General features: G+C 47.1%; 7 protein-coding genes across 7 annotated transcripts; 4 read left to right on the top strand and 3 right to left on the bottom strand.

Annotated features, from left to right (window-relative positions):
* Nucleotides 1–1,095: 1,095 nt before the first annotated feature.
* Nucleotides 1,096–1,731, top strand: PEX2_043220 (uncharacterized protein; the record flags this gene model as incomplete). The annotated part of the gene is made up of 4 exons (XM_016741597.1): nucleotides 1,096–1,165; nucleotides 1,274–1,325; nucleotides 1,525–1,633; nucleotides 1,687–1,731. The coding sequence occupies 4 exons, from the start codon at nucleotides 1,096–1,098 to the stop codon at nucleotides 1,729–1,731; spliced, it is 276 nt and encodes a 91-aa protein (XP_016603508.1).
* Nucleotides 1,732–1,801: 70 nt separating this feature from the next.
* Nucleotides 1,802–3,272, top strand: PEX2_043210 (oleate delta-12 desaturase odeA; the record flags this gene model as incomplete). Its single annotated transcript, XM_016741596.1, has 2 exons — nucleotides 1,802–2,795; nucleotides 2,860–3,272. 2 exons carry the CDS (start codon nucleotides 1,802–1,804, stop codon nucleotides 3,270–3,272), a joined length of 1,407 nt encoding a protein of 468 aa, XP_016603507.1.
* Nucleotides 3,273–4,305: 1,033 nt separating this feature from the next.
* On the bottom strand, nucleotides 4,306–5,969 carry PEX2_043200 (putative DNA repair protein (Rad57); the record flags this gene model as incomplete). Its single annotated transcript, XM_016741595.1, has 2 exons — nucleotides 4,306–5,488; nucleotides 5,569–5,969. 2 exons carry the CDS (start codon nucleotides 5,967–5,969, stop codon nucleotides 4,306–4,308), a joined length of 1,584 nt encoding a protein of 527 aa, XP_016603506.1.
* A 5,881-nt stretch (nucleotides 5,970–11,850) lies between these two features.
* veA (sexual development activator VeA) lies at nucleotides 11,851–13,597 on the top strand (the record flags this gene model as incomplete). The annotated part of the gene is made up of 2 exons (XM_016741594.1): nucleotides 11,851–11,998; nucleotides 12,057–13,597. 2 exons carry the CDS (start codon nucleotides 11,851–11,853, stop codon nucleotides 13,595–13,597), a joined length of 1,689 nt encoding a protein of 562 aa, XP_016603505.1.
* Nucleotides 13,598–14,848: 1,251 nt separating this feature from the next.
* Nucleotides 14,849–17,044, top strand: PEX2_043180 (putative nuclear RNA binding protein; the record flags this gene model as incomplete). The annotated part of the gene is made up of 1 exon (XM_016741593.1): nucleotides 14,849–17,044. The coding sequence occupies one exon, from the start codon at nucleotides 14,849–14,851 to the stop codon at nucleotides 17,042–17,044; it is 2,196 nt and encodes a 731-aa protein (XP_016603504.1).
* A 297-nt stretch (nucleotides 17,045–17,341) lies between these two features.
* PEX2_043170 (putative MFS transporter) lies at nucleotides 17,342–18,952 on the bottom strand (the record flags this gene model as incomplete). Its single annotated transcript, XM_016741592.1, has 6 exons — nucleotides 17,342–17,514; nucleotides 17,580–17,634; nucleotides 17,688–17,760; nucleotides 17,845–18,037; nucleotides 18,094–18,662; nucleotides 18,711–18,952. The coding sequence occupies 6 exons, from the start codon at nucleotides 18,950–18,952 to the stop codon at nucleotides 17,342–17,344; spliced, it is 1,305 nt and encodes a 434-aa protein (XP_016603503.1).
* Nucleotides 18,953–19,517: 565 nt separating this feature from the next.
* Nucleotides 19,518–20,835, bottom strand: PEX2_043160 (uncharacterized protein; the record flags this gene model as incomplete). Its single annotated transcript, XM_016741591.1, has 6 exons — nucleotides 19,518–19,558; nucleotides 19,614–20,205; nucleotides 20,263–20,298; nucleotides 20,348–20,492; nucleotides 20,553–20,635; nucleotides 20,701–20,835. The coding sequence occupies 6 exons, from the start codon at nucleotides 20,833–20,835 to the stop codon at nucleotides 19,518–19,520; spliced, it is 1,032 nt and encodes a 343-aa protein (XP_016603502.1).
* Nucleotides 20,836–25,608: the final 4,773 nt, after the last annotated feature.

Here is a 25,608-nt window from a genome sequence, read left to right as displayed (position 1 = left end):
GAACGGGGTTTGACTGTATAGGGATTTGAGTGGCTTCGGCTGGGGCTTCCGCTGACACTTGTCCCGATACAGGCTAGTAGGTAGACGCTAATATGGATTAGTCCCATCTCTTAATTACTAGTGTCGATGTTCAGGTCGCTTCGAGCACGCCCACATATGCCTTTTAATACCGTCTTTTATGTGAGGTTAAATGATTGATATACTCTCAAGTAATAGATAGAAAAGTCGGTCAATTTCTTATAAATCCAGTGCAACCCTTGGAATATTGAAAAGTCCGAGATTGGGTCCAGATCAGATCTTATCTAAGGTGGCAAGGTGTCCACGGATGATAGGCCCAGGGGGGAACTAAAGAATTAAACATCTGAAAGTAAAAAAATTAACGTTTGTGTTTTTTTCAAAAAGGGGGAGTGGGGCCCCAACAAAACCACAAGGGTCCCAACAAGCGGGTAGAGGCATTTTTATACTATGGAGTACTATGGAGTACTATGGTCAGTATTTTTCATTTCATTTTCAATTTTGATAGTGTTTCTCTTCAAAATGTTTTAAAGTATTTATAGATTATCCTGTGCATTCTCAACTTCCACGTCAAGTCAAGTCTATATATGAATACAGTAGGCAAATATTGTTGAGGCCCGTAAGCCAACACCGAACTACACCCGGAAAGCTGAGAAGAACGCCGAAAAGTAAAAAGTGGATCACATGTCCCTTGCGCATACCACTGCCGAGCTATCTCCAGCTCTGGGGGATTACATATTGACTTACAGAAGAATTGTACACATGTACCCGAGGGGTTTCGGGATCTGGATACGTAGTCTCCAATTCCGCAAACAAACACCAAAAATCAAACGCCATTTGCCACACGATATCGCATATCAGATTCGGTGGGAGATTTCTAGAATCCACAGTCGTTTACTCCGTACTCCATGTACGAGAACGACCCGAGGCAAGTCGATCACTTGGATCTATCCACATACGCCTTCACCGTATTCTCGGCATGTGAAAGTGACAGCTATCCCAGGAGGGGAACACCCAGACAGAGTCTAGATCACATCATCAGGCCACTACTACAACACTATAATAGCATGTAATTTGCAAATGAAAGTGTTGGGGCGAACGGGATTAATCGGTGGAAAGGCGGTGGCTGTGAAGAAAAGAAACTTGAAGCGTATGTTGTATAGAAGTATGGAGTATAACATACATAGTACAATGAGATAGGAATATGAGATAGGTTGACATATCAAAAGATCAGCCCTATTCTGACTATTCCGGACAGTTCGCGCGAAAATTCAGCTGTCGAAGGCGAACTTCGGTGGATCTGAATATTGGTAATTTTCAAAACTCCATACGGTTGGATTGGATCTGGACTATGGGGTTGTAGTGGCGGTATGCAAAATTACCCCCGGTGCCATGGGATTCTTATCTTTTTTTTTTTCTTTCAATTTTACCGTTGGATTTTTCGGTTTCTTTTTGAAAGAGGACTGTTCCTTCTCTCGTCTTTGTTCTTCATTCTTTCTTTTGTGCTAGTCAATTGCCTGCTTTCTCGTTGGCTCTTATTCAGAACGGGGCATTTGCTTCGATCTGCTTCATTCAACCCCCTTGTGCAACCCTCCCCTCCCAGGAAACTCAAAATATTGTTAGTAGCAACAGCTCACAGCTCGGAGAATCTCAACTAATGCCCCATCACAGGTTCTTTTCCTTTTGAAACTCTTGTCCTTCGTTTCATTTCTATAGAACGGGATACCTTGGAAGTATACCCACCGTGACTTCGGCATTGAACACCATCAGCCTCAACACACCCAACATGTCGTCTACCGCACTCCCCAAGCGCGTTGCGCTCAATCGCAACCCCGCTACAGAGTCCTCAGCGACTAGCTCTATCTCGGCCTCGCCCTTCGACAGCCCTCGCCAGTCTCCCTCGTCTACCTCCCTTTCCTCGATGGCTTCAGAGCAGGAGGCCAGCAAGATGCTTGACACTTATGGCAATGAGTTCAAGATCCCAGATTATACCATCAAGCAGATCCGCGATGCCATTCCCGCTCACTGCTTCCACCGCTCCGCTGCCACCAGTTTGTACTATGTCTTCCGTGACATGGCCATCTTGGGATCCGTCTTCTACCTCTTCCACAACTATGTCACCCCGGAGACTGTCCCCTTCATGCCGGCCCGCGTGGCTCTCTGGACCGTGTACACCATTGTGCAGGGTCTCGTCGGCACCGGTGTCTGGGTTTTGGCCCACGAGTGCGGCCACCAAGCCTTCTCCCCCTCCAAGGTCCTGAACGACACTGTTGGCTGGATCTGCCACTCCCTCCTGCTCGTTCCCTACTTCTCCTGGAAGATCTCCCACGGCAAGCACCACAAGGCCACCGGTAACCTGGCCCGCGACATGGTCTTCGTTCCCAAGACCCGTGAACAGTACGCCTCTCGCGTCGGCAAGACCCTCCACGAGCTCGGCGAGCTGTGCGAGGAGACTCCCATCCTGACTGCCGCCAACCTTCTGGCCCAGCAGCTCTTCGGCTGGCCCCTGTACCTGCTCAACAACGTCACCGGCCACAACAACCACTCCAAGCAGCCCGAGGGCCGCGGTGTTGGCAAGCACAACGGCTGGGGCGGTGGTGTCAACCACTTCAACCCCTCTAGCCCTCTGTACGAGGCTAAGGACGCCAAGCTTATTGCCCTGAGTGACCTGGGTCTCCTCCTCACCGGCACCGGACTGTACTTCATCGGCACCAACTTCGGCTGGCTGAACCTGCTGGTCTGGTACGGTCTTCCCTACCTGTGGGTGAACCACTGGCTCGGTAAGTTTTTAGGCGAAAAAGAATCAGTTCTCTCGCAACCTTTTGCTAACAACATCCCTCGCAGTTGCCATTACCTTCCTCCAGCACACCGATCCCACCCTCCCTCACTACCAGCCCGAAGTGTGGAACTTTGCCCGCGGTGCTGCCGCTACCATTGACCGCGACTTTGGCTTCGTCGGCCGCCACATCTTCCACGGTATCATCGAGACCCACGTGCTGCACCACTACGTCAGCAACATCCCCTTCTACAACGCCGACGAGGCCAGCGATGCCATCAAGGGCGTCATGGGCAACCACTACCGCACCGAGGCCCACACCGGCTGGACTGGTTTCTTCAAGGCCATGTGGACTGCTGCCCGTACCTGCCACTGGGTTGAGCCCACCGAGGGTGCCACTGGTGAGAGCCAGGGTGTTATGTTCTACCGTAACACCAACGGCATCGGTCTTCCTCCTGCCAAGATCGCCAAGGCTCAATAGATACTGAGGCCTTGAGTGCTGGTTCTGGTTCGGTTCTGATGATGTTTTCTTTTTTCCTCTCACATTGTTCTGATTCGATTTAAAGCTTTGTTGTCTTATTTTGTATACTTTGCGTAGATATACACAAGGTCAAGACGATTTTTTCTTGAGATTGGGTGGGAGTCATAGATCAAATTTGATGCTTTTCTTTTTCTCATCTTGACGCTCAAGTTCTGTTTTCATGACTGTCGTTGTCTCGCATCTTCTGAAGATATTGCATCCCTTTACCTTGTGTCCTTAGAAGCATTATGCTGTTTCTTCGGTGATGTTTGAGCTCATGTTAGAAGGACGTTGGGGGAAAGAAAGAAAGGAACTTGATGAAAAGGGGAGAAAGATGACGGTCGCTGTTAATTTAGAGAGATGTCCATATATATGATTGTGGTTAATTTGAAGCGTGTTCTTCCTTTCCTCCCTCTTCCTTACCTACTTGCATCCAAAAATGCCTAGGGCAAATGATTGATAAGGAATGTGATTCGAGAAAACCAGAAAGTGGTCTTAGAGCAATATGTAGAGTCAAACCAAGAGAAATGCAATGGACAAGACAAATGACATTAGTTTAATATACGTAGCAGCATTGGTCAATGCTCCCACACCAAATTCCAAGTTTATAGTCCTGTTCCACGGGAGCAGGTTTTAAGTCACACGACTTCATTCTTTTCCCCTCAAAACAGGATATTTACATGCAAGGCCCTGTAGAACACACACCTCAGCTTGTGATCTTCCAATCTCCTCAAGATCAGGACACCCCTAAAATGAGCACTTCACACATGACTATTTTTTACTTGGATGGTCATATTATGCAATAAAGGTATAGAGAAAAATCTCAAACGCTGTTGGGTATATCATATTTCTGTCGCTTTCTAGTCTGAGACGAACACATACAAACACAGTATGTCAAACTATTTAGGGTAGATCATCACAGTTGAGACTTTCCAAGAGGGGCTGTAGCTTTGGTAGGCAAGAATGAAGTCAGTCATATATGACATCAGACAAATCATTCACCATGACTCGTACTTCTCAAGCCACCCTTCCAAATTTCAAACTCTACCTCGCCACTTCTTCTACTTGACTGGCCCTTTCTTGGTGCATCCTTCGGGCCCGCCGTCCAGGGCGCAAACACAAGTTTCATGGTCCTCCGCGTAGTGGATTCCGAGCCCGGAGCGGGCCGGTGGTTCTGCAAGTCAGAGACTCGGTTTTTGAGGTAAGGGGCAGGCATGGCTATTGAGTCCGGGTCTCGATAGGCGTCTGCATTGCCTCCATTTTGAAACTGGGAGGATTCCTGTGTGGATGCCGGATATGCATGCTCCCCCATGGAGACACCTACAGCATGTGATTCTTCCTTTTTCAGCGCAATTCGACAAGCGATCTGCGTTGACCAGACGAATCCCAGTGCCGGGTTCTTCAAAGATCCACTCTCTGGATACGCGCCATCTCCCCAGCCAGAGTAGAAGCGCTCCTGGTGAGCGACGTTCAACATGCTATTGCGTACTCGAGGGGCAATCAGGTACGAGCCGTCGAAGTTTTTATCGCTTGGTGCGTGGTATGGCGATGAGGAGATAGCAGGAGAGGAGGATGGTGGCTGCTGGCTATTTCTAGTAGCTAACTGTTCAGTTCGGGATTTTGGGAAGGGGGAGGCAGGGCCTGATCCAGAATCTGCTGTTTGACTCGACATGGACGGAAACCCCGTCCGTGGGTTTGGTTCGTTGGTTTTTATAGATTCGAAACGGTCGGAGACTTGGTTCGCTAGCACGATGGCTATGTCTTCCTTTACGGCGAGGTTGCGTAGTAGATGGCCCAGTTTTGCGAGCTGGGATGATCGTTTGGCGAGGGCTTGGATGTTGTTCGATGCGTGTTCAGCGCGGTAATTGGATGTTACTGAATCGATGATGACCAGACCTATGTTATAACGCTCGATCGCGACGGGAAGATGGAAATTCAAGATGTGGTCCTGTGTCTCCAGGTCCATGGCATTGATGGACAGGATATCCTCCAGCGAGGGTGCCTGCTCGGCGGGGAGTGTTGAGAGGACAGGATGGCATTCTAGGAGCTGTGAGAGTCGGGGCGTAGATAGTGGGTGTTCTGTCGATATGTATATGGCACGCCGTCGTAGCCCCTGTGGTTTGGGTAGCTGGACGGCTAGACAGAGGCTTAGAAGGAACTGGGTCTTGCCGCTTCCACTGAACATTGATCCACATGTCAGACTGACCTGCTTGTCCAACCGATAAGACTTGAATGAAGATAAACGCCTGCAACATACCTCTCGCCCGTAACTTCTGTGACATACCCGGTCGGAATTCCACCTCCTAGCAGTGCATCCATCGCGGGGTCAAGAGTGCTTATAGTGTTCCATTGTGACGTGCGCTTCGTCGAGGAGCCAATTGTCCTGCTCGCTGCATCGGGGTTTATACTAGAGCTAGGCCCATCGCTAGCCCCTGTATTTGTCAGTGGCTTTTCGAAGCCGACATCAGTGTGCAATGCTTCGACAATGCAGGAGGAGAGCCGGCGAACGTCTGCGGGAGGTACGCGGGCACGTTTCGCGATCTCGAGAGAGTCAAGGGTAATCACGTCGACAGTGGTGACTTTAGCTCGTTCAAGTGGAGGGAGGATGTGTGCAAAGGGCTTCGTTACAAATCCAGGTAGAACTAATAGAAGATCCATAGGAAAAGCGCAGTCGATATGGGAGTTGATGTTGCGACTCTAGATTGTTAGAGGCGTCTGAGCCAATCACAATGGAAAATAATAATACTTTGTCATTGGTCGATTCGAGCCATCGACGTGGATGCCCCACGTGACCTCCCAAGATCGTAGGGCCAATTAGAGGATGTTGAAAAGACCCACACCGTATAACCTCAATTTCTGACGTTGAAAAGAAAAAAAATAGATAGCTTCTCTATGATTGAGCGTGTCATCCTTTATGCAGGGGCCATGCTAATCTTCTCTGTATATTTTCAGTTGATCATATGTCCCGAAGGGCGAAAGGAATACCCTTAAAGTTCAATAGAACCTCACTTTTCGGCATAATTACACCGCCCGGTTGTATACGAAAGATTGCCAGGTTGGTCAACTAGAGCATGAAATCAGAGTGGTGCTGCATCAAAGTGGGACTGTTGATGTGGCTGTTTAAGAACTTCTAGGGATTACTATATAGCTCACAGACTATTCCGAGTTGAATGTCCTGAGCGCTCATTTGCATCCGGAAAGTCAGCAACGTTTCCAGCTTGTAGAGCAGTCCGTCGAGAAGTGTACGCACGTAGGAATCAAGGATCTTGCGAGCAACTTTAGCACATGGCTTGGTCTTATTTGAATACTTTAAGACAAAAATTGGGCTGATCTACAGAGTATTATATCCCTTTTTTTCTGTTCTTGCTAGCATTGAATAGGAGTGAGAGAAAACAAGCCTCATAAGGAAAGCCAAAACATGGCCAGTGAAGAGGCAGAGAAGAACAGAAGAACAGATTATTAATGTCCACAGGCAGGGGTACCGCTATAAATAGTGCTGTAATGGAACGAGGTTCGCATCTACAACATATAAGGCAAAACTTCAGGGCAAGGCAAACATAAACTGCATGGATGCTCAACAGCAAGGATAGGTACATAAGTAGTAAGATTATCTCCAACTACCCACAGAGCGATGCCTTAATTTTAGAAAGTGCTTCGGGCTTGGGGTCTATCAAACAGTTTCTAGAAACTATGTAAATGTGAGGTATGCAGGTTTCGATGCGATGCTTCACAGAGGGTGAAACTATATCCCTCCGATGGACTAACATCGCTATACCTAGAGTATAATTGGTATGTATCACTCTTAGCAACAGTAACTACCTTCGCCTCGGTGTCTTGATAATAGCCTTAAGCTACCCCGTATACGTATCAAGTTCCCCAGTTAGGAAGGTCACAGAATCTCAATAGCCCCTAAGCACGAAGAATTACAAAGAACAGAGTATAGACTAAACCATGCTATTTGAATATATTCCCCTGATCTCGGTTAATTGATTACACAGAATCCATATGGTTCATCAAGATGCCCTCCATGACAACTGAACTGTTATCCCATGTATTATACATAGAGTGGACCACATCTGAACATAATTGTTACAAGTATTCAGGAGCCTGATTTTACAATTAGCTTGTACGGAGTACTCCGTACAAAGGAGTAAAACCCCGGTACCTTTGGCGTTCTGCATCGGGCAGGTGGATAAAATGTGGCTTGGATTGTTTGAAATCCGCCGAGGCCGATGCATCCGTGCTAAATGAGGATTTCACAATTGTAAAAGATTATTTCAAGTTTTGATTAATTATTTTGTTCACGTCATGACTTTTTCGGGGGGTTTTTTGGTTAGATCTTGATCGAGCCCTCTATTATTGTATACGCTATTGTGGACTAAAGTCGACAGATCATGTATTGCTACAATATAAAATATACAAAATACATTGTAGGGCTACTATCTGATGTCGCTATGACCCGTCCTAATGTTGTTAGTCGCGTGAGAGAATCAAATTGTTTCATGGTTTTGGGGGGGCTGGCCTAGTTTGTGGCTTGCTCGGGATCTTCTGCCTAACATCCCTTCCATGTGGCAATGGATTGAACTAGCGGTCTATTCCTTAGACCAATTTCGGGGGAAAGTGATACATCATATTATTTAAGTCCAGATATGAGTCGTCCCAAGGATCTGCATAAACCTACCATCGGGATTTAGTTGTAGATCCTCGTGTCTACTATATGTTGTAGTTATGCTGCAACATATCGGCACATGTATATACATATATGACGACATGAGTACGGCTTCCTACATAGATCATAACGAACATCAAAGGTGGCATATCCTTTCCAAAATCAACACGGGGACAATCCGGACCGTGTCGTGATAACGTTCATACTTCAGAGCGAAGAACTAGCTGTACATATCTCCTATCAAACATTATAGAATAACCCTTGACTATGCGTCGGGGCTAAGATTATGGAGGAGTAAACGCCCCGATTTATACTGATGCGACCGTGTTACACTAACACAAACAACAAAATAAAAGGCATCGGGTTGCCTACAAGACCGGAGCTACAGAAAGGAGAAAGTTGGTGTTTTACCCTTTGACACCCTTTGGCACCCTTCGGTCCGTCTGGCAACCACTCACATGATAGGCCCCTCCTGTCATCCCATCCTGATCAAGGCAATAGTCCAAACGCAGAGGTTTCGACAGGGGTCTCTCGGAGCCGAGACTGATATGACAAGTTTATGTACGGAGTACTCCATAGGGAATACAACATACAGGGTAGCACAATTCAGTCAGAATAAGGGGAACACTTGCATATGTCCATGTGGATGAGCGAGAGACTCCTACCGAATACAGATCATTAGCTCTACAATATATTTAATTTGAACTTGTGCACACATTTCATCATTTTATTATGAAGGATACTCCCGGAGTTATTTTTAACCTTATAAACATGGAGTGCAATATAGTATGTACATATGGAGTAACGGCCAAGAACAAGCTTGCGGAATGCTAATGGAATTTTTGCAATATAGTGAATCCTTCTAGAATATCAAAGCGCCGAATCATAGCAATACGTGTGATCTTCGGGGGAGGGGGGCTGGGGATTGCCACACTCGCTCGAGCATCGGGGTCGGATAAGGCAACTATATAACAAGTGCTTGAGGAGTACGGAATACTCCCTACGAATACTTTCAAAATCGCCTTTCCTCGACCACTCCATTAGAGTCTATCATCATTATTATATTGATTATGTAGATCTTTGCCCAGTAACTGCTCACACTGAGCCGTGAGGATTCCCAACCCCTGCAACACACGGCGTGGTGCGGATTCGAAGATTATATTGATTATGTAGATCTTTGCCCAGTAACTGCTCACACTGAGCCGTGAGGATTCCCAACCCCTGCAACACACGGCGTGGTGCGGATTCGAAGATTATATTGATTATGTAGATCTTTGCCCAGTAACTGCTCACACTGAGCCGTGAGGATTCCCAACCCCTGCAACACACGGCGTGGTGCGGATTCGAAGATTATATTGATTATGTAGATCTTTGCCCAGTAACTGCTCACACTGAGCCGTGAGGATTCCCAACCCCTGCAACACACGGCGTGGTGCGGATTCGAAGATTATATTGATTATGTAGATCTTTGCCCAGTAACTGCTCACACTGAGCCGTGAGGATTCCCAACCCCTGCAACACACGGCGTGGTGCGGATTCGAAGATTTGACAAAGCTTGGACCGAGTGTATGACAAGGTACGGACTAAGTGAAACATAAGAAATAAAAAATCCAGGAGTGCATCACTTATGCAGACGCTCTCCGGCGCCACAAGGTAATCTGCAGTACTGAGTTGAAGCATGCCATACATAGACTTGCATTATCACCTGGGATATCATGTATAATACAAGTTTTGTTTGTCATTTTAGTTATGGACAAAGGGACTGAGGGGATTTTTGAGTCAGGCGGATCGTCTATTCAGAGCTGATGGAGTAGTTTCTCTCATGGTCCGACTTCCCGGTACTAAATGCCAAAGGAGATCCGTAATTGAATATAAATACTCCGAATGGAGGAGTTCAAGCAAATATGAAGGATCTGTTTCGGAATATAACACGCATATGCTCCATACACACTACAACAAAAAAAACCCCCGTGTTGGAGTCTACCGATGCACATCAAAAGAAGCCGTTAGACCTAGCCTAGTCTAAAATTCGTCGCTAGTCTGGTACTATGTAATACTAAATCTGCAGGCCCTAAAATGTAGTACTTTTTCTCAAATTTGGTTGCTTGGTCTGTTCAGGTTTGAGTATTTGGAATAATTCACTATATGAGACTACATTTGATAGGGCGGTAGCTTGTTCGGTGGGGAGCGTGTGGGGGAGGTTGATTTACTCTGTACAAAGTATGATATTAGATTGATATGGACAGGGGAGTCGGGGGAATAATTCGGAGCACCAAGGAATGGCCCACGGACTAAGGAGTAATCGACTGAGTTGACGTGGCTTCCAATACATGCCTAGGGGCACGTTGTATTCCGTATATCGTACTCCGTACTCCGTACTTTCGGCATTCTTAACACCATTCTCCACAATCGAAGAAAAGGAAAACTAAAAAAGTGCGTAATTTGTCCACTAAAATAGCCAAATAAGGAGATCAGCCGAGTTCCAGCAATAATAGTCATGGATCCAGTGAAAAAGAAGATTTGCATACCAAAATTTATCATCGAACTGAGCGCACTTTGGATAACCAACTGGCAGTTGGCAACTCCTGCCAGAAACCGGCTAGACGCTTATTAGAGAGACTGATGATTGGCTTAGTGGAGTCGGCCAAGCCAGGCCGTGAGAGGGGATCGCTGGTTCGATGGGGTCTGGCTTGATAGTCGAAGCGAATCACTTTGTCTGACGATTGACAATCGATGTCTAAATCGGGAAATTCTGGTCGGAAGGCTCGAAGTTCCAAGCTCGTTTGTTTTCCATTTTTGGTGTTCTTTGGGGGGCTAGGCCTGTAATGAGAATACGCGGTATTGAGGTGTGTCAGTGTAAATTCAATATTATTCATAATGTAGTAATATTGATGGAACTGTTCAAACTGGCATGATCTTCTAAAACAGTATATTCATCTATCGAAGTATAGAATATAAGCATAGGACATTATGGAGACCAGGGAAAATAAAGAGACTCCGATCCGTTGGACTGGGTTGCGGCCGGAACCTTGGAACCCAAGGATATTGACGCCGGGTAACGTGGAGGTTCCATGGAAAATAAATACCATGGCTTACAGCAAAAAGCAATTATTCACGCAGGACGGAGTACAAATTGATATGTACTATCTTAGTCTGAGTTGCATAATGTTCCATATTCCATATTTGAGAGTTGAGAGTTGAGAATTGAGAATTGGTATTTATTGTATCTCTACTGTTATATTATTCAAAGCCCTAAAACACATGTACGGTACGGAGGAGAAGATCATCAATTTGCCCTTTGATACTCCGTACTCCGTAGATTAATGTAATATATGCATATGGCATGCCAGGTGTATAGTATGTGCATATTTTAATAGAACTTAGAAAGAAACTTTGTCAGAAACAAGGAAACCATACGGTCCTACGGGGGCCACGGAAGACCCAACAGGTACTTTTGTGCCTACCACAATTTACCCATCGGGAGGCGTACCCAGGGCTCGGGTCTGCTAGTGTCACCAATTCCCACTCTGCCCCCTCTCCTCTTCTTTACTTTCCCCATCTCGATTTGGACTTAGGGTTCATTCTTCTGAATCCATCGGGGATTGATTTTTGTTCTTTTCCTATATGTGTTGGGGGTTATCGATTTGACTACGATCTAAGTCTTTCCAGCGGCTTATGTGAGGCCATGAACCGGGGGAGTAGAAGGCCATATCCCACCAACATACAACACAGCACAACTCCTCCAAGGCCCCGTTACGTTGCTCTCCGTGGCAGAATTGAAATAGGACGAACTTTCCGGGCACGCGATCGACCTTTGCTAATACTGCGACCGGCAAAATATTTGGGGAATAATAACATCAATCCGCGAAAATGGCAAACAGACCACCCATCATGCCGCCTCATAATGAGACTGAGCACTCAGTCAGCCGGATCACCCGTGAAGGCAAACAGCTCACATACAAATTGAGCGTGATGCAACAGCCAGAGCGGGCGAGAGCATGCGGCGCGGGAGCCAAGTGTGAGTACTTGCTGTTGAACCTAATCAGGGCTGCGCGTTGACTGATTGTCGCAAATAGCATCTGCTGATCGTCGCCCTGTTGACCCACCGCCTGTGGTTGAGCTACGTATCTTCGAGTCCGATCCGGCTAACGATGCGCAAAAGACCGATATCACCTTCGCCTACAATGCCAATTTCTTCCTTTACGCAACCCTCGACACCGCACGCCCTATTGCCCACGGGCGGGTGGGTGGACCACAGTCGTGCCCTGTATTAACTGGTGTGCCAGTCGCCGGTGTCGCATATCTCGACCGTCCCTCACAAGCAGGCTATTTTATCTTCCCGGATCTCTCAGTGCGTCATGAGGGCCGGTACCGCTTGAACTTCCACCTGTACGAAGAGATTAAGGAGGCCAAGGATGCCGACAAGGATTCTCCTTTACCTCTTCCCAACCAAATTCCTCTTTCTGCCACATCAAAGCCAGGCGTCCCGCAAGCATTCCTTCATTTTCGTCTCGAGGTCAAGTCGGTACCTTTCACCGTTTATAGCGCTAAGAAGTTCCCTGGCCTAGCGACCAGCACCTCTCTGAGTCGGATCATTGCCGAGCAGGGTTGCCGTGTTCGCATTCGTCGTGATGTTCGCATGAGACGTCGGGGCGACAAGCGAGATACGGACTACGAATTCGGCGAGGAACGCGCAGCTGCGTATGCAGCAGGATCGTCGGATCGTTTCACGACACCTGACAGATACGCAGCTTCGATGGATCGCCCAAGGTCAAACAGCAATGGCAGCAATGTGGAATCGCCCTATGGGTTTGTTCCTCCAGATCGACGACCATCTGCACCCGACTATGGCTTCCAGTGCCCACAACCCTACCAAAGACCCATGCCACCTGCACCCCTGCCACACTCCTCCCAAACACCCTCATATCAATCACACCTTTCATTTGGTTCCACACCTTCGCATTATCCGGCTCCTCACATGCCTCCTACACCACCCCCGCCGGCTGTATCGCAAGGTATCTACTCCCCACAGCATGCATATGCCCAAATACGACACCCATCCAACGGCTCTGAATACGAAGGAACACCGATTTCGTATCCCGTGGCGCCTCAAATACCCCCCGAACGGGGTGGTTACCCTAAGTCTATGAATGCCTATGGCATGGAGCCACCAAAACCAAACTCATACATGGATCCCCGCATGGCTGAACCAGGTTTATACCAATCCATACCCCATGTTCCAGTATCACGTTCTCAAACACCGAACTTGGTACAGGCCACCCCGCCTTACAAGCCCCTGTCAAATGAATATGCCAACCATATAGTTCCTTCTGTGGAAAGCACGTCACCCGGTGGTGGTGGTGGATACGACAACGTTAGAGGGAAGCGTATGGTGTACCAAACTGGGCCAGGATACGGCAAAAGGAGTCATGAAGATACTTTCGGCCTTGATGACCGGTCAATGCAGAACGGCATGCGACCTGATACTGATCCTTATCCTGCTTATCGCGATTTCTCAGGAGAAAGTCGCGCTGCACTTATGGCTGAAATGGGCATTGAGTTAGCATACAAGCGTGCCAATGGCAAAATGGTCATGAAAGTTCCTCCGTCGAGTTAATAGAATCTGAATTGGCCTCAAATATCTCGCCACAATGGCGCAAAATACACTCTCCTTAGGGTTGCCTCTATGACCGAGACTTTAACCGGTCAATTGACTGGATTCTAGTGATGGTCCCTGGTTGAATCCTTTTTTGTACATAATTTATCTTCCGCTTCTTCATTGAGGCTACTCCAGCCCTAGATACCTCGATGCATTTGGACTCTTCTTTTGAGGAACTGGTTTCTTCTTTCGTGTTCCACTCTTTTGCGAGGAATTTCTTTGGTCAAATCTTGGAGTTATTGGGGGTTGGTAGTTTGCTATTCTTACTCCCAACCTCAATGTCATTTATGTCTGGCACATCCATTTCTCAAACCTGTATCATTCTCGCATCACCTCACAGTCTATCATCAAGAGCAAAGTGCATTGTCCCCTTCATCCTATGGGATTGGAATAGGGAATGTCACCCCTATCTCAACACTCGCTCGGATGTTCTTCAGCATTGCTCTTGGAGCATACACTTCATAAGGGCTGGTCTCATTAACGTTGTGATACTGAGTTCCTTGCTTCACACCGAACCCCTGCTGCTTAATCTACTTTATACCGGCGTTGTGGCATCTCCTTGATACCTGGCATTTGTCTTTTTACCTGACCAAATGTAAGATTTACGCTAATTTTATCATTAGAATGCATGTTCCCGTATTTCAGTACCCAAGGGTTATAAACCTATACATATCTCCAAGTTAGACATATCATATATCTACATTCCTTATCAAATATATGCACACATCTGAGACACGCAGAATTCTACATGAGAGTTCAGATTTTATAGCGATATACACATATTTGTATATGTTCAAATGTTTGTTTGGGGGATATGGGACATTCTGATGATGTAACTGGTACTTTGTCCACCGTAGAAGATTAGCGGGAGACGTGGGTACCAGGTACCACAACAAAGTTCCCCCCTTGGCAAGTGCGGAGTATGTAAACAAACCTGTGCGCATCACTCTCGAGTCTCCCGAGATTTTCTTTTCGATCCTCATTTCTTACCTTTAATTCTTCCCTCTCAGCACCCTCAGCACTAAATTTCTATGCCAAATTCTGACATACTTTTGTCTCTTTCCAAGGGCGAGGGGAAAAAAGCATAACCCAAGCTGCAAAGGTAAGGTCCCTTGCCATAATCCAATCCCCATGGAAGGGATCTCAAAGCCCGCATAAGAAAGATTGAATCTAACTTCCCTGCGTCGTGTCAGCGCCCGTGACTCCAAAATGGAAATGGAAATGGAAATGGACATCGACCTGAGCCCCGCACACCAGCGCTCCTCGCGCAAGCACCTACGATCTAGCGACGACGATAGCTGCGATTGGAGCTCAGACGTCTCTGGACAATTCGATGATGCCGAAGAGGCGCACGCAGACGACCACCGATCGCCACCCACGAAGCTGACCAAACGACGTCGCTCGAACGACTGGCCATTGCCCGAAGAAGCTGCTGATTACGGAGCCCATGATCGCCGCACCCATCGCAGTGAAAATGGAAGTCGCAACGTGAGTGGAAATGGCCCAGGCTACAAAGCCTCTCCCCGCGCTTCGCCTCGTGGGTCACTAGCTTCGCTGCGCGCCCGCCATGCCGCGGCATCTGCTTCCAGCCCCCGCCATCCCCGAGGACGAACATCACGATTCGTCGAAGCGACTATGAGTGATAGTGTGAGCGAGAAACCACCCAGCATCTACTTCCAGGAGCAGGAAAATAAGAACGTTGGCCTGCAGCACCGCTCATCTGGTATCTTTCGTTTTGGGAAGGCCATTGCCTCGGCGTTTAATCCCTTCGGTGGATGGGGGAGGAACTCTGAGGAATCGCCGAATAAGTCGCCGCAGAAGGATGTCATTCACCAGGCGGAGCAGGCATACGCGGAATTGAAAAAGGCCGGTTACAAGGGTACGAATAAGGGCCATTACACCGAGGATCTTGGTGTCAACACTGCCCTCGCCGACCAGACCTGGCGATCTATTCAGCAAAAGATGGAACATGGTTCTCCAGTAAAAGAACCGTATCGCCACCCAACTGATCAAGGAAACCGTGGTGCATCATTACGCTCTGAGTCTTCAGCTTCCAAACGCTCCTCTCTTCAGGATCTTCGCCTGCCGAAGTCATTCTTCAAATCCCACGGATCGCCACCTGCTTCCTCAGCGGTGTATTGCGATAGAACTTCGGATGAATATGAGCCGACTGGACTGCGTAAGCAGCCCTCCCGCAGGGAACTCTCGCGGCAGACCAAGCTGCTCAAAAAAGTAAGCAACCTCGAGGACAAGCTGCAACGTGCCCGGAGGGAGCTTCGTGACCTCACAGGTAACGAGGAGCGGATCCCAGCACCTATAGTCCAACCAAAGACTCTCAATACCGAGATGGATCCCGCATCGTTCCCAAGGAAGTTCGTCCCTGGAGCCCTTCCCACACTACCGTCGGAAAGGCTGCTGGATCAAAAGGCCGCAGAAAACGAGGCGTCTAGATCCGCAGCGGCCAATGTGACGGCCCTGCCATCAATGGATGACTGTGAATCTTTTTCATTTGATGAATCACAATTACCTCCAACCCCGGCTAATGCCCAAAGTCCAAAATGGCGCTCCAAAGGGACACAACCGTCGTCAATGGGTAAGGACCGCTCTTCCCGTAAACGGAAGTCTTCCATTCCTGAATCTATCGATAGTGGGAACCCTACTCAGCCCAGTCCGACGAAAGGCCTCCATAATCATGAACGGGACTCCGAACTCGAGGTTCTGATTGACTCCGGTCTCCTTAGCCCACCCGGAAAAGCGAAATGGCCGAAATCCGAAGCCGGCGAGAGCCCCGGCTCAGCCAAGCGCAAGCAGACCATCGACCACGCAGCTCCCCCGACCGAGCACGAAGAGAAGGAGGCAGGAGGAAGTTCAAGTGCTACGCGCAACATCAAAAGGTCCCCCTACGTTCAACCCCGAAAAGTCTCCGGAACCACCCGCTCACCAAGTTCCAAGCCCACAACCCCTCTCCGCATGAGAAAGAGCCAGACCAGTGTGCGCCCCGCATCTTCGCCTGCCGCTGCCTCTGACGACGATTCTCGCTCCAATATCTGGTCTACGCCTCTCCCTGCTCTACCAAATGACTCCCACCGCGAAGCCTTCTACCACCACCCACAGCGCCAGCTCAATCCTGATCGTAGCCCTCGCACCCCGACACGGTCGAAGACGTCTCCTAGTCGGAGGCGGTCTGGGTATCTCTGTGACGACGATATCCCGCCCGTACCGCCCCTCCCTGAAGAACTGCGCTCGAGTGCTGCCAAGGTCAAGGTCAATGTGAATAAGTCGCCTAAAAAGAGACCTGTGTCTGCCCCAGTGTCTGCGCCTGTGCTTTCTCCATCGTCGGCTTCTGGTCAGGAGTCTTTGATTTCGGGCCTAGAGGATTACCGGTGGCCTGAGGATATCTTCTGAGGGCTTTGGGTTCCGTTTATTATTATGAGGAATGATGCTTATGAGGTTTTTTATGCTGGGTAGTTCGTTTTTGGCATAGCTGTGCGTGGATATGTATTTCATTGGGTTTCTTTTTGGTTGACCGTTTGGTTTTTCACATTGTTGGTCATCGTGATGTAACGAAGTAATGAATTTTTATGTCTTGGTGCCTTGGGTTGGGAATCTTCTCATATAACATGTCTCTCAGCTCTCTCTTCCACCATAGAATCTCCGTCATGTACCATGAAGCTCTGAAGCCCGGGTTGAGGTATTACCCCCTCAATCCTGATGTAAGGCAGTATCCTTAGGCAAGATTAACCAGCTCACACCAGCAGCACCCAGCAAACCGACAAGCATGGGCTGCAGGACCTGGACACCAACCTGTGCCGCGATGATACCCGTCAAAGCGGGAAACACCGATCCGCCGATTTGACCGAGTACGAAGACAAATGCTATATGGATTGTTAGAATATAAATGTATGGAACCACATATTACAAGGCTGTTGGGTTCTCTTACCAATTGCCGAAGAGCGGATCTCTGGCGAGAAGATTTTTGAGCCGACCGATATACCCTAGGCTAGGGGTTAGAGTTGGGATTAGAAAAAAAAGAGTGGTGGACATTTACTGTTGCGAAGAAAGGACCAGAGAAGAATCCCAATAAACTGACTGCTACTGCCTCAGTGATGATATTCGGGACACTAGCAAACCAGATATTAGTAAAGATAGCACAAAATATGGGAGTAGGTTTATAGATCGGGTCGTGGAGATGGTGCCAAACTCACAGCCAGAATACCAACTGCAAACCCACACACAACAAAGCGTAAACGAAGATCATTCGGCGCTCACCGAGTCTATGCGTAGGCTCAGCAAGGATAAGACGTCCTAAAAAGGCGCCGCCGTAGAATCCAGCTGGGACATAACCCATTTCTTTGACGTCTCCGTTACGGACGTTGACAAGGTACTCGACCATCCAGCCTGATAGAAATGCAATCAGTTTCACAGAGCCTGTAGATCAACAAGAGAATACAAACCTCCAGCTGTGATACTAGCCCCAAGAAAGAAAAAGAAAAACAAACTCAGCAACCAAACTCCAGGAGTAGAAAGCGTATCCTTAATCTCCTTAAGCGCAGAATTCGAAGCAGTCATACCTCGTCTCTGCCCCCTCAAGACTGTCGGAGTAACCATCCGATCACGGAAAGAAACACCCACAAACACAAGGTTCATCACACCAACACCAAGCGGGAAAAGATAGAACAAATACCACTTCGAATCGACATTCGCCGACGCCACGCCCGTCGCTACGAACGGACCAACTAGACACCCGGCCATGTACATAGCATGGATAAAGCCGAGCCAGCGGTGCGCGCCGTTCAGCGCCGAGACGAAGGTGTTAGCGTGGGTGTCGTTGTAAGCTTGGCCCAGACTAGCGAGGAAGAATGTTACCGCATACAATGCGAATGGGGGTTCCCAGACTCGCAGTACTTGGGCTAGGATTTGGATGGCGGCGCCTAGGCTGAGGATTGGGCCTAGGTCTAGGTATTGGGTTATTTTGCCGTTTGTTAGGGCGGCGATTAGCCAGCCGAAGAAGGTTGTGCCATATCTGAGGGTGTTAGTTTTTATTGGTGTTGAATATTCTTGAAAATCTTACAGCACGGCTACCATGTTCGTCCCGATGTTGTAGGTGCGTAGCACGTAGGGAATGATCGATCCTAGACTTCCGTCGTTGACCCCCGCGACGAAAAAGGATAATCCTGCACTGAGGATTTTGATATACATCCATTTTGGCTCTGGGGGTCTTGAGTCATGGGATATATCATGCTCGGTTGGAATCGCTTCGGTGGAAGCTCTTGTCTGTAGTACGATTGTTTCTGTTTGGGTCTGGGTGCTCATGATGAAATGAAATATGAGAATCCGGTTCCTTGTGTAAGACCAGAATATGAAAGGGTCACAGGCTTTTAAAGCTAACAAGAAACGGCAATCCGGACCGAGTTTCCGTAGTCCAAATGGAAAGAAGTTCAATATCAGAATACGCGAGCGGCCAAAACGTGGAGAAATGCGGAGTTGGCGGTTCTTGGCCCGAGGTTTAGCCGGACAAAGTGGGAGATGGGAGTCTTATATTGGTCAACACAGAGGGAATTCAAGAGAATAGAGAAGCTGGAATGTCGTCTGATATTTGTTTTTTAAACATTATTTCCAGGGGGGTGTAGCGCTAGGTATATATTTAGACCACAAGCATAAGATGCAGATATTGTAAGCTATGACTGGTACTTTGTAGCATTGGGAAATGCACTTGATATAGATAATTATATCCTACAGCCCTGAAAGACTAGAGCTGCGATAGAGATAAAGCTATTTACCATAAACAGCCAGATAGCAAAACTGATTCGAAGCAGCATTGCATTAACAACCACCTGAATCACTTAATATGATACCCTCGATATATCACAAACCCCATCTAAAGAATAGCAGTGGCATTCGCATGGGAACCAACTCCCCCTAATAACCCGTTAGCATAACCCATACAACCAAAAAGCCCAAGAAAAATACATACCAGGCATATTGGCCGGAGCACTAGTCATAAAGAAAGACCACTTCCCCCTCTCCCGACACTTCTCAGCAAGCTTTTCCAAATCCCACATCTCACCAATAGGACAGCCCCACAGCGCCAACATGCTCTGATGCAAGTAATCCTGTTCAGGAACCGGCCACGACTCAAACGTCGGCGAGTCACCCGCCACAGCCGCAAAATAGCAATCATGCAGCCAGTCCCGGAGAGCCGGCTCGCGTGAGAGTCCCGCAAAATTCAGATCCTCGTGGGACCGGGTTGCAGCTGCATACCGCTGCTCAGAACTGAGCTCGTAGTATCGCTCCACGAAGCCGGAGCGGACGAGGAGAATGTCTCCGATGCGGATGTCGCCGCCTTCGGACTGTGGGCGTAGGTCTAGACCCTGGAAGGTCGCGCATGCTTGTAGCTCTGATAAAGTGATGCTGTGTGTCGTGTACGGGTCGTAGGGCTTGTTGTGGGTTTTGGCGTAGTGGTGGTAGTCTAGGAGGATTCCTCGACCGGCAATTCCGTGTGTTGCCCAGTGGTGGACGCTGCAGCGGTGGTTTGCGGCGTCGCCTACGAAGTCGCTGCCTTTGGCCTAGGTGTTGATAGATAAGTTTCTGGGGATGGATGGAAAGGGGAGGTTTGTGCATACCCCATTGTAGAAACATTGGCTGCCAATGTGGGCGAACTATGGACTTATTAGACCGGGGCTTCATTTGGGGTGAATAATAACTTACATGTCGGAATCCATCCCACTGCGTCCCGCTTTGCGTGTTCATATTGTAAGTATCATCATAACAAATGCCATCAATAAGCGTTTTGATATTATGCTGGAACACTTCGCGGTCAAAAGCCGGCTTCTCAGGCACTGTGAGAGGAAGACTTGCAATTGATACTTGTAAGCGTTCCATTCGGCATAATCTCATAGTCCACTATACTTACTCCAGTCGCACCATCTCGCCAGTTTCAATTTCAGCAGCAGATGCCTTGACTCGCTGCGGGGTTAAGAGGTTCAATCTGCCCACCTACACACCAGCCGGATTAGCCACATAAGAACAGAACATATTAGGAGTAAGTGACAGCATCACACCTCATCATCTTTGCCCCAGACCCAAGCGGCACCGTCGGGTGCACCAGGAAGCTTTGGAAGATCCTTTCGCGAAGGGAACTTGGTGTTGTTCGGATCCCAGGGTAATTGGTCGGCAACTTGGGTTGAAGAAGACATTTTATTTTCTGACAGAAATCTATCGTATTAAAATATATGGTCAAAATGACTGATATTGAGAACTCTAACTAACATAAATGACAAAACCCGCTATTTCAACAATCTGTGCGGACATCGATGACTAACTGTATTATGCACTTTTGTATGGTATGCTCGGTACCAGTTGTCACATGATTTTGTGGGTAAAATAACCTGTCTCCACCATATATTCGAACCTGGACTTTGACACACCCCCTAGTTCTTAAAGCTTGCATTTCCTAGCTTCAAGAACTGTCAATTCATCTCATCTCTTCAGGTTCAAACCTTCATTTCTTCACCAATCAGATGCCTGATCTCTCTTATGCCAATCAGCTCTCTGAAGAGGTGCTGCTTCTGCTTCGGAAGTGCCTTTGTAAGGCCATCTGCAGGCATTGCTGCAGTTGGAACCCAGTCTACATTGACTCGACCTTCACTAACTTCCTGTCTCATCCAGCAACGATTGATGTCGACATGCCTAAGCTTCGTATGCATCGCCGATCCTTCCTTCGTTAACAAATCGACGGTTTGCTGGTTGTCGCATATAATGGATAGTGGGTGATCTGGTTCGAAGCCTAATGTATTAAGGACTCGGCGCCACCATTGTACGGTTTTACCTGCCTCGGCAAGGGTAAGCAGTTCTGCCTCAGTGGTTGACGTGGTGACAGTCTTCTGCTTCGTTGCTTTCCAATTAATTGGACTTCCATAACGCTTACAGATATATCCCTCTGAACTTTTCCTATCTTTATGATCCCTAAACGATGTATCGCTTGCAAACTTAATTGACTTTGCAGCTAGCTGGAGACTGAGGTTGTTGTTCTGTTGTTCTCTGGTACCATATTCAATGGCCTAGTACCTGGTTTCGTACAGGTATTATATGACTCGGTTAATTGCATTAATATGCTTTGGACCGGGGTTTGTTAAGAACTCAGCTAGTTTAGCTGTAGCCTTTGTAGTATCAGGCTGGGTGATGGTAGTTGCGTACTGAGCAGATCCAACCTTGGCCTGGAAACCATGAATCTGACTCGGTGACGCCACTCTATCGTACGCTATTAGTTGCTTAGTAGCAAGTGGAGATCCTACTTTCCTAGTGGTAACCAAGTTGTATTTAGCTGCTATGCTTTTAATGTAGCTATCTTGATATAACTAAAGCTTCTTCTGTTCTCTGTCTCGGAGAATACGTATATTTAAGAACCAGTTTGTATCTAGTTTATGTAGTTCCTATTGCTTCTTTATCTCTTTATCTAGCTGAGCTGCTTGCTTAGTATAGTGAGGGTGAGGGTGATTCACGATGATGATGTCGTTAACGTAAAAGAAGACGATGATGCTATTAGTGGTGAAGATATACGGGTCTTCTGGCACTGGGGTAAGGCCTAGTTTGACTAGTACCCTAGTTGCTTCTTGCTGTTATAGCCTAGGTGATAGGCGTAAGCCGTATAGTGCTCTGTGGAGCAACTAGCATTGATCTGCTGCTTCGAAGCCTGGTGGACACTTTGTATAAACCTTACTTTGTAGTGTTGAATTTAGAAATGCAGTGATGATATCTCTCTGTATTATATCTAGGTCGAAGGCTGCCACTAGTGCTAGCACTGCTTGTGTAGTTTTGACGGCTAGGGTAGCTGCTCTCTTTTCATCTGAAGATAACCATTGTAGATTACTACGTACGCAGATTCGTGCTTTGAACTTCTCGATGATGCCATCGGCATCGAATTTATATGTGAATACCCACTTCAGTGGTAGCACTTGTATGCCTCGCTTGTTCGGTATTGGAACCTTTGAAAAGGTCTCTTTCTTGATCAACGTCTGTATCTCGAATCTAGCTGCCTCTATAAACTCCTTAGCGAATTTATGGTTCTTTGCTTGGGTCCAGTTCTCTGGCAGTGGAGGTAATTTATCACGATGAAGCTTCTTCTGGTTGAACCGCTTGTTCATGCTAGTTGTGAATGTATAGAGTAAGCTTGGTGGTTTATTTTGTATGGCATTGTTAAGAGATAGGTATGCGGCATAGTTAGGGTCGGTTCTTGGCCTCCTGGATCTAGTGCCGGTGATGACATTTGATATGTCAATATCTCTAGATATGTCTCTCGGTGCTCGGTTTAATGACGGCGACGATGATAGGGACGGCGAGGCAGCTATTTCTCGTTGTAGCTGCCGCTCTATCTCTGCTTCTTCTTTATTATCATCATCTCTCACTTCGTCATCTCTCACTTCGTCATCTCTCACTTCGTCATCTCTCACTTCGTCATCTCTTACTTCTGTATCCACCCCCCTAGTTTCGATCGACGGTATTACGGAAATCGGACCTGGCGACGATAATAGGGTTCGACGGGATGATGGAATTGATGGATTCGGAGATAGTGAAGCTATTCGTGGTGGTGACGATGATAGTGATAGTAGGAAGGTCCCTGGCAGCTCTCTTCGAGGTCTCGTTTGCTCCATTATTGTTTACTCTATTATTGTTTGACTCGGTCTAATAATAGACTGTGGGGTAGGCAATCTAGATGCTGCCTTTGCCTTTGCTTGCATTAGGGTTCTCTCCCTAGCAACTTCTTTATCAGCTTCATCAGCTGCTTCATCAACTGCATTAACTGCATTAGCTGCTTTATTATCTGCTTGCTGGGTATGCTCAGTTTTATTACTAAGCGCTATCCTAGCTATCGACTTTGGTATCTGTATCTGGGTGCTGATTTCGACCTGTGCTTCTTCTATGGTAAGCACTGTTAGCCAGTTCTCGATGCCTAGTCTATCTGTTATGGTACTAATAGCATCTTCTTCACTAGGTATCGGCATCGATTTCGAATACCGCCTCGATTTATCGAATATAGTATCTCTGATGACGTTAACCCTTCCTATGCTAGTACGTCCTTTATGGGGGAACCATACTTTATATAGGTTCTGGAGATATACCCTACGAGATATCCTATCTCTGCTCTGGGTGCTATCTTATCTGACTGGACTCTCTTGATGATTCTGGAGTATGTTAAGCAACTATATAACCTTATGTTTAGACCTGGCAGTGACCCTCCATTTGGACCCGCCAAGACGCTAAGGAGGGTCCAAAGTCCGGATTCTGGACCCGCCAAGGAAATTATGCATGCATAACCTATCCTAATTAGGAAATAATATGCTTATAAACCATGATTTATATATATTTATGTCAAAATTTAGGTCTTGGCGGGTCGCTGGACCCTCGGAGGGTCCAAGGTCATGGACCACCCGGAGGGTCACTGCCAGGTCTACTTAGCATTTGCAACTAAGTTCATTAAGATCAAGAAGTCAGCATAAGAACCACGATCAGAAGTATCAATTCAAACCTAGTATAGGCGCCTAGGCCATATAGGCCAGTAGCGTATTACTAAGCTAGTAGAGATGACTGAGGGGATCACTATTAAAAGTAACCCTGGTAAAGAGAAGTAGGTATGTGAAGCTTATTAATTGGCAGACGCCCCGAAGCAAATCTCTCGCCGGAAGATAGGCTAAGTATATAGTATATTTAGACAGGTCCACTTCGACCTAGTACAGAATCAGCTAGCGTACAATGGTTATGTTTAGTTGATATATTTTTACCTTGATAGCATCAAATGTCACTTCGTGTTCACCTATACGAAGAAGAACGATTATTAACTTGCTGTTAGGGAGTTCCTAGCACTAGTTAAGAACTAGTTAAAGATCGAAATCAGAGTATTCCACTATAACAATAAGCGGAGCGCTGGATATGAAGTTGAAACCATGATTGAAGCTGAGGGATGCACAATTGAGCACTCACCACCTGGCTTACCAGAAATAAACGGTCCTGCCGAGAGATCTGGGGGGATAATAGTACGTACTGCTAGAGTATTGATCAATAACACAGAACTACCCTATACCCTCTGGCCCAAAGCAATATATACAGCAGCATATATATTAAATAGGACCCTAACCCAGATCAGAAATGCCAGCGGTAACCAATAGTTTATACCTTAGAAAGAGCTTATAAAGCATACCGCACCTGATAGCATACAACATCAGATCATCAACCTGTCAAACATAAGTAGACCTGGCAGTGACCCTCCGGGTGGTCCATGACCTTGGACCCTCCGAGGGTCCAGCGACCCGCCAAGACCTAAATTTTGACATAAATATATATAAATCATGGTTTATAAGCATATTATTTCCTAATTAGGATAGGTTATGTATGCATAATTTCCTTGGCGGGTCCAGAATCCGGACTTTGGACCCTCCTTAGCGTCTTGGCGGGTCCAAATGGAGGGTCACTGCCAGGTCTACCGGCCGATAGCTTGCCTACCGATAGCTTGCTGGCCTCGGCTGAGAAGAAGCTATATGCTAGATTAGTAAAGGTAGTATTTACTTACTGAGAGCTTATTCCTTTCTTCTTCGCTATCTCTATTCGCTTACTATCTATAAAGGTTTTCTAGGTAGGGTTAGCCTTTATAGCTTTATCCTATTTCTATTTAAATACTTATATAGGATTATATAATAGCGGTCCGTTATTAGGGTATATATCCTAATATTTCTATAGAGAATACCTAGTATTAGGTAGACTTTGGCAGAACCCATTTTGGGTCGGAGTCTCCGACCCAAAACCTAACCCATTGGGTTTTGGGTTCCGCCCTCTATAACCTAACCTAACCCAAAACCTAATGGGTTAAACCCAATAACCCAATAATAACCTATTTAAACCTATTTTTGTATAAAAGATAGGTCTTGGCGTTCATAACAATGCTAAGTTATTTAAATAAATTACTGTTTTTTATAGCT

Source organism: Penicillium expansum (genome assembly GCF_000769745.1).
Source record: "Penicillium expansum strain MD-8 chromosome Unknown contig144, whole genome shotgun sequence".
Classification (NCBI taxonomy): Eukaryota; Fungi; Ascomycota; class Eurotiomycetes; order Eurotiales; family Aspergillaceae; genus Penicillium; species Penicillium expansum.
Note: the sequence above shows the minus strand (reverse complement) of the source record. Positions and strands in the feature narration are given on the sequence as shown.